Source organism: Cynoglossus semilaevis, chromosome 6, assembly GCF_000523025.1.
Source record: "Cynoglossus semilaevis isolate Cse_v1.0 chromosome 6, Cse_v1.0, whole genome shotgun sequence".
Lineage (NCBI taxonomy): Eukaryota > Metazoa > Chordata > Actinopteri > Pleuronectiformes > Cynoglossidae > Cynoglossus > Cynoglossus semilaevis.
The window spans coordinates 14,289,330-14,297,408 of record NC_024312.1 but is presented as its reverse complement, the minus strand read 5'-3'; the positions used below and the strand labels follow the sequence as shown (position 1 = coordinate 14,297,408).

The 8,079-nt window shown below is 39.8% G+C and overlaps 2 protein-coding genes across 5 annotated transcripts in view; one reads left to right on the top strand and one right to left on the bottom strand.

The window, feature by feature from the left end:
* The window catches only part of appl2 (adaptor protein, phosphotyrosine interaction, PH domain and leucine zipper containing 2), an 11,392-nt gene extending 8,502 nt beyond the window's left edge, over window positions 1-2,890 (top strand). For both annotated transcript variants that reach the window (XM_008312256.3, XM_008312257.3), the window contains exons 16-21: window positions 51-103; window positions 196-370; window positions 890-926; window positions 1,014-1,169; window positions 1,269-1,316; window positions 1,837-2,890. In XM_008312256.3, the coding sequence (XP_008310478.1) occupies window positions 51-103; window positions 196-370; window positions 890-926; window positions 1,014-1,169; window positions 1,269-1,316; window positions 1,837-1,965 (598 nt within the window). In that variant the 3' untranslated portion in view covers window positions 1,966-2,890. The remainder of the gene's footprint in view (window positions 1-50; window positions 104-195; window positions 371-889; window positions 927-1,013; window positions 1,170-1,268; window positions 1,317-1,836) is intronic.
* tubgcp6 (tubulin gamma complex component 6) overlaps window positions 1-8,079 on the bottom strand; it is a 28,400-nt gene that overhangs the window by 2,200 nt on the left and 18,121 nt on the right. For 2 of the 3 annotated variants that reach the window (XM_008312258.3, XM_008312260.3), the window contains exons 20-25: window positions 8,056-8,079; window positions 6,007-6,201; window positions 4,662-4,794; window positions 3,987-4,200; window positions 3,584-3,777; window positions 2,441-3,393 (exon numbers count right to left, since the gene is read on the bottom strand). The exon at window positions 8,056-8,079 is cut by the window's right edge and continues 106 nt beyond it. In XM_008312258.3, the coding sequence (XP_008310480.1) occupies window positions 3,302-3,393; window positions 3,584-3,777; window positions 3,987-4,200; window positions 4,662-4,794; window positions 6,007-6,201; window positions 8,056-8,079 (852 nt within the window). In that variant the 3' untranslated portion in view covers window positions 2,441-3,301. Of the gene's footprint in view, window positions 1-2,440; window positions 3,394-3,583; window positions 3,778-3,986; window positions 4,201-4,661; window positions 4,795-6,006; window positions 6,202-8,055 lie in introns of those variants that run through there. The other variant, XM_025056089.1, reaches the window with a different exon arrangement.

Sequence of the window (8,079 nt, the reverse complement as noted above, 5' to 3'; positions counted from 1 at the left end):
CTCTAATTGTTTGACGTTCTTTTTCCGGTACTTGTTCTTCCCTCCTTCAGACGAACTAATCCCTTTGGAGAAACCGATGATGACTGTTCCTCAGACAACGACGGTAACAGTTTTTCTTCTTCCACGTGAATCTCTGGGCCTCGTGTTAGAGACAAAACAAACTGTGCATCTTTTTCTGTCTGTCATTTTCCAAAGACTCTCTCCTGCAGCAAGTGTTTGTCGTTCGCTTCCTGGGCTCCATGGCCGTTCGCTGTGGCGACAACCAGGAGGTGATCTACGAGGCCATGAGGCAGGTGCTAGCTGCTCGAGCCATACACAACATCTTCAGGACCACCGAGTCCCACCTGATGGTCACCAGCAGTAACCTCAGGTAAACATCATCATCGACATGGAGACGTCAGAATGACTCCGCTGTTTCTTGGTAAATAATTAGAGATGCACCGGTTGCAATAATGTTTTGTAGGAGGACACAGTAGGAGGAAGAGACTAAATAGGAGAAAAACATATTTACAGATTTAAATGTACACACTTGGAATGGAACAACAAAATCCAGTTGCACAACCCTCTTCTAACTGAACCTCAGTAAGATTCTCAGCCTGACCTTATAAAGACAGTTTGAATTTTAATCATCAGCAGGCTGCGTCACCAATGATATGAATTAAGAAACCTAAATGAAATTTAAGTCTGCAACTCAGATGTTGTACAGTGGACCTTCCATTGTACAACATCTGAGTTGTTCAACAAAACACAGTGATTGGTTCTCAAGAACCAGTGAGTTACATGATGTGCTTGTATAACTGTGTCCTTTTAAATCCATCTGCTAAAAGCAAATGATGTAACTCAGCCAGGAGACGGACAATGTCATGAAGATGTTTCTGTTTCATAACAGGTTGATTGACCCCCAGACTCAGGTTACAAGAATAAGTGTAAGTACTGAACAAAAGTGTTCTGTATTAACTGACAATTGTGGGAATAAAATTAATCTCCACCTTCTCTCTTCACAATTCTCTCAGTTCCAGCTTGAAGACGTGTGTCAGTTTGCAGCCCACCAGGAGAATGGGAGGCTGATGGGATTTGTGGTGGAGGGCAGAGACTGGACTGATGGAGACGAGGAAGGAGAGGCGTCGTACAGCGCCTTTGTGTTTGAGAGCAACACGGAGGGCGAAAAGGTTGATAAACTGATTAGAAAAATCAAAAATGAAATTTGTTTCATTTGTGGCAGAATTTGCACAATTACACTAAAGTCTTTTGTTATCTTTTGTTGACAGATATGTTACACCATCAACTTGGCTAAGGACATTACTGAGGCTAAGAAGGTAACGCCCACGAGAGGTCGCCTTTGAAAGTAGTACTTCTTAGAAAATCAAAAATCACATTTGATAGATGACAACAATTTTGTTTGATGTTCCTCGACAGCAGGGTCGCTATAAGCAGTTCAATACTTAAATCTACAAGCTAAAACCACCTGTAACCACATCACATCATCGTTCACTTGGAGTCTAGTCTAACAAAAAATCTCCACCTAATATTGCGCCAAAATTAATCATTCCTTTTTTACTTACATTTATGCATTTACGCTTTTATTCTAAGCGACTTTATTACTGTTTTATCATTGTTTCACTACATTCTCACCTAACAAAAACCCAACAGTCATTTTCACAGTAGTTACACTGCTAACCGCTGGAGGGCAGCAGCACCTACTTAAACTGCCACAAAGAAGCCAATAGAGCAGATCAAAACTATACAGAAAATAAACGACAGAAAATATTAAACAGAGCCTTCTTTTTACATAACAAGAGTCTAATTTCCTACGGTTATTTTTATTTTTCTCCTCAGGATCCTGAGGCTCTGGCTGAGCTGATGAAGAACATGCCGTTTACCAATGATGGCAAGTTTCTGCTGCTAGAACAAGAGACAGACATGAGCAATGGAGCCGGACAAGAAGATCTGGAGTCAGAGGCCTAACACTAGACAGAATGAAACGTAAAAACCAGACCTGGATAACTGGCTGAGTGTCACCCAGGAGAGAGGAAGGTTTCCCCCTGGGTGGAGGTTTTCTAACTCTGGTACTGACTCACTGACACACAGTGTAGTACTCTCCCACTGACCCAGCGTTACTGCATCTCTAGTTTTAGGTTGAGAAAGGAAGAAAACAACATTGGCTGAGTCTAATGCATGGATACTTTCCCACAGCTTAGCAGCGCTGGTCTGTTTTTACACCCTGGTCTAAAGGGAAACTTCTGAGGTACTTGTTTTTTTGAGTCCCTCAACATCCATCTGACCACAAGGTCAACAAATCAGTCATTAATATGAGTTTCATTAATATTTTTAATAGTTTAAAGTCTGTTTAAACAGCTTATGTCCACATAGTTGTAAACCTGTACGCTAAATATTCAAGACAGTTCGTCGATGCACAGAAACAGTTTTTTGCACTTTCAAGGTTTTGATGTGTTTTGATAATGAAGGGGAAAAATAAAAGTTAGTCTCTAAGGAATGCACTAAACGATATGATTGAGGGACCGTCTGCTTACAATTCCTGACCTTTAATCTTCTCTGCTGACTGGTGTCTGTTGCATTGCTTCTCGTTGTTACTCTGTAAATGTACAGTATGTGTTGAAACAGGATATCAGCAAGAGTGAAGTTAATCAGACTACCTTAAATCCATTTTTTAACCACAGAAATGGACTAAACCTCACATTGGACCAACACATTTTTTCTTTCTTATAAATTCTGTTTTAAGTTTCATGTTCTTCAAAAACCTCTCTATTCTTTTGTACCAATAAAAAGAAACTACTTTGCACTTCATTTCCTGATAGTCTGTAAATATATGACGTCTGATTGCCTTGACTATGTTCAATCAATCGTCTGCATTAAAAGCATTCAGACAATACTTGGACTGAAGTCTTGAGTTTTTCTTTGTACCTAAAGGGTATGGAAAACTTTTTTTCTGTTATTTTAACTGAGAATAAACATGCTTTTTTAACATTTCATTTGTTTATCAAAAATTATTTACATTATAAAATAGCTTTAGAGTTCTTTTTTATTTGTATTTACTCATAATTACACTTACAATCTACAAAATGTAATGCACAATGATGTGAATTAAACTCAGTTTCAGTGTTAACCCCTTCCTTGATATGCAGCCTAATAAACAGTCTGAGATGAAGGTTTGGTTTCATTTCTGAAGTACATGACATATTCTATGTTTATGTCTAAATTTATGTTTTTTGTTTCAAAACTCTAGGCAGACAAATGTGATTTGGATAAACTGAAATGTTACCAAACAGCTCAGGACAAACACTCAGGAGTCTTCGTAGTAGTTGTTGAAGTTGATGCGGAGCAGAAAGTCCTCCAGATGAGGCTGGTAGCCTCGGTTCACCAGCTTGGTCACCACTGAGAAAACCAGACAAAGAAAAGTTCCTGTTAATTTAATTACCTGAGGTAAGTTTTGGTAAAACAATTACAACTACAAAACCGAATGGTTTAAATACATTTTAACTTCTTTTTTTTAAAACTCGAGAGAATGAAACCTGCTGTTAGTATTACTAGAAGGAAATCAAACACGATTACCCATGTTGTTTACCTTTGAAGAGGAAGTGAGAGTAGTATTTGAAGGTGTTGTACGACTGTTGCATGGCGACGAAGCTGGGGTGAACCGTCTCGCCGTGCTGATTGTCCCAGGGCTGAGCGATCAGCTGAGCTCGGAACTTCAGGATCAGACTGAAAATGCTGTGGATGAGGTTCATGACCGGGGCTGCTTTGTCTGTCAGCAAACCCCTAAGGAGGCCAGAAACGAGGAAGAGGAAGTCAATAACGAGGCACAGAATGTTGAATAACCCTCAGAACAAATTCTTATAATTCATTTCACAATAAAAGCCTAAGTATGTTAACATAATGCAATAAAAACAGCAGTTTATTCTAAAACTAGAAAACTAAACTGCACAATTTAAAACTATATGAATACATAGTGCACTACTGTGTCTCACCTGAAGATGGCTCTGTTGAGATAGTCTGCGTGTGTGCGGTGGATGGCGTCCAGGTCGCTGGCGGTGGCCAGCTTCGCGGTGAACTCACTCCAGGACACCTGCAGGATCTGGTTGGCGATGTACCCCTGGATCACTTTGACAAAATGCTGCATCTCGTGTCTGTAGAGCTGCAACTGACGGAACTGCACCGAGCGACCAGCTCCTTTGACAAGTGCTGGAGGAAGCAGAGGTTTGATCAGCACCACCTTCACTAATGACTGTAAATAACACGACATTAGTCCGCAATCATTTAGACAATTACAATTTAGAATTAATATAGGTATCAAACATATAGCTATAATATGGCTATAATAAAAAAGTATATATGAAAACACACCAAAAAATATGTAATGGAACTACTTGATTAATAACAAGGCAGCTGTGGGTTAATGGCAATTAATCATAAGCCTGAACAGAAAGACAAATTACAGCAGGTAGATGAAAGTTTTACAGTTTTAATTTGTGACTAATAAATATGATGAAGTTACTTATATGGAAAAATGTGCAGAAAATCACACAAATGCTTTTCATCATAAAACGGTGAACAGTGACAATATGACCCCGTGGACATCTTTCATAACCTGGAGGAATCTAAAGTGGGACTTTCCACATAATCACCCACTCTCTTCTTCTCACCTGTCCTCTTGAGATGAAACCAGACGTCACGGAGGCTCCACACCATGTGTTTGAGCTGCAGCAGGAAGGAGAAGAGGCGGTTGTATTTGTTCATGCAGCTGTCCGTGATGATGATGTTCAAAGGCCAATCCACCTGGGGGGGTGACACCAAGGAAGACGGGTGATAAGAGAGAGAAAGTTTGATAAAGTTTTTAATGTGGAGGTGTGAGCGTGCAACAGAAAGCAAATTGGGAGAAAGAAGGTGGAGGTAAAATAGGAAGAGGGAGGAGAGAGTGACAGATGAGGCTACGAGGGAGGTGTGAACACAAGGATGCTGATAAAGAAGGTGAGATTGGTGAGAAGCAAGGGGTGGAGGTAAGGAGGAAAGGGGAGGTTGGTGGGTATGATGGAGAGTGGCTGAAACAGAACACGAGGCAGGGAAAGACTGATAGAAGAACGCAGAACACAAGACGAAGAGAGGACGAGCCAGAAAGAGAGAGAGAGGAGGCTGACAAATGAAGATGAAGACAGGACCGTATGGACAGACTCTGTTACTCTGAGTGTCACCCAGGAGACAGGACTCCATTCAGTTTAATACATTCAAACATTTGAGCCTGTGATTGGATCATTTCTTCATAGCTGTGACTGTTTGTCAAAAGATAAAAAGGTTAAGGCAGACACAAGCAAAACTCTGGAGCAAAACGGGTTTTTTCCATTCCAAACTTCTATTCCTCCTTGAAAGTACTATTTAAAGGTAAAGGCAAAGGTAAACCATCCACTCATCCACCAGATTTTCTGGTCTAAAGTGTGGACTTCATTTACAGTAGAAGCCTGGTTTCCATCACCTAAAAATTAACTTTGGCCTCATCAGATGGAGCTTCATTCATGAATCTTCTCCTGTTTAGTCATTTTCAGAATCACCAGGGCGTACAGCCAGGGACCTGGGAGAGTTTACTACTGCCTGGAAGACACAAATGACTTTTCCCATTGATATTCCTATCTATAGTTAATTCAACAGTGCCCAATAACACATTTTGCATGTTTTCTGGACTGTGGGAGGAAACCAGAATCCCACATCTTTCTTTCACTGTGTTGGTTTCTTCTCCACATGACATCAGCAAATTTCAGTTTTGCTTAAAAGAGTCTCTTTAGCAGAGATGGAGTTTTTTTTTTTTTTTTTTTTTTGCATGGTCTCTGACCTCAGCTTGTTCTTGTGCACAACTAAATTTGACACTTTATCACCAGACAGGGCCAACTTATTATATTTTTATAATATATATATATTTATATTATATTATTATATTTCTGTATGTCATTCTCTGGAAAGGTTCACATCTGACAGCTCACTGCGTTCAGTTGGCCTCACCCTGTAGCGCAGCTCCAGACAGTTGAGGGAGTCTGGGGCGTGGGGATGAAACACCTCTGGGAAGAAACGAAGGGCGAATGTGAAGTTTTCAGCCAGGGGAGTGTCTCCATGTAAGCTGTACTGCAGGGCTTTACTGAGGATGGAGTTCAGGACCAGAGGAGTCAGCAGCTCACTGGGTGTCTGTCCACTGCCCAGCTGGAGGGGGGAGACAGCCGTCAACAACACTACAGCAACAGGTCAAACAAGGGCAAAGCAGTGCTACATTTACAGCCGTGGATTCAAAGTAGGCTGGGAAGTTGGCAGGGTTTAAGAGACAAGTTCTCAGTGCAAAATCAAAAATCCACAGGCTGCTGATTGGAATGATTAATTCCCATTCCGATTGATGGTGTGTGCTAATCAGGGAAATCAGCTGGCGTAGTCTTTGGCTGGAACAAAAGCCGTCTGTTTCCTGGGCCTCTGGAGACAGATGGACGGAAATGTTGCTGCAGTACAACAACAAGGTGGTGAAAAAAAAGAAAAGTCCACTTTTTAAAACGTGTGAAAAAGTTTGGTCTCAACTACTGGAGGTCAACACTTGTTTCACATTTTGTAATAATAACCAAAAATCTGTTGTCTCTCTTAAAAAGCCTACAGCTGTTTGTTGGCTCCAAGTTATTTTAATGTTGCTCAGACTCTGAATATTAAATGAGTTTTTTCAATTTTTAATGAGAAATTTTGCCATGGCCATGAAACTAGACCACTATTAAACATCATTGTCCTTTAGAATTATTGTCATAATAACAATCTTGTCTCCTCTTTCTTTACCATTCTGTCTCTTTCTTACACTTTACAGCACAACTACAGCACTACTACTGACAAAATTAACTTTACACACAGTTGTGTTTTTAAAAACACCTGTGTAATAATACCATAATAGTCAAGATTACTTATATTAATGTTTTTTTTCCCCAGAACATTATCTATTAGATTTCTTCCAACAACAAACTATTGAACACCATTTCAGTGCCCACTTGACACCTGTTCAACTGCATTTTTTTTTTAAATGCAAAAATGTATGTTATTTTCCACATGGCAGCATATTAATGCTTTTAAGTATGAAGACATAATGAGGAAGTCTCACTAAGTGTAGTTTAATCTGAGCACTGAGAAAAATAAATGTGATAAATGTTACAAGTTTGTTGGTGCCAGACAGTCTGCCCTGTGATCCGCTGAGGGATTTTCTCAAAGTGGCTGATGACGTTTGAAATGTGACAGTCCAAAGAGATAAAATATAAAATTTACGGAAAACTTTAACCATGCTAGATGCCAGAGAATATTCTGGTTTTGGTTGAAACGACAGTACGTAAGGACAACCACTCTTTACAGTTAAGGAATAGAAAAGAACATCTCTGAACAAGTAATTCTTCAGAAGAACGCCACACCTGGTGAATGTGCTGTCACTAAAGAAGAGAACACAATCCTTCACTTCAGACAAACTCACAAGAAATAGACAACAGAAGACTAAAAAAAAAATGTTCCCTGATCTGATCAAGTTGGATTTTTTCTGTGACAGTTTTTCTAAGGGCAGGGTCAGAATCTGGTGTGAACATCATGGAAATGTGCATTGTATGATTAGTTCGATTTAGATTAGTAGATATCCTTGTCATACACCTTGGTTTCTCTAGTATCAAATACCCTTGATGTCACAGCTAACCTCAGTACTCTTATTGAAGCCATTTTGTAAGACCATAGTTTCAAATCATCCCTCAATTATCATTTGGAAGTGGAACAGAAGATTTGTATAATGACGTTGAAGGTAACACTTATGCAAAATGTAAAAGGATTGAAAATCCAGTCAGAAGAAGTAAGGGGATGTACATAATAAAGTGGTCGTTCTTTGTACATTTTTTAGGTTTGTTGTGTACCTACAGTCAGGACGGTCTGACTGTGTCCTCACACACAGTTTAAGGGGGTAAAGTACACTGGAGACAGTGAGAGATAAAGTAAAGATCCAATTTCTTTTTAAAGACATTTCTGCATGTCCAACACTGACACGTGAACGAGAGTCACCTTTTCAAAGAGCAGATCGCTGAG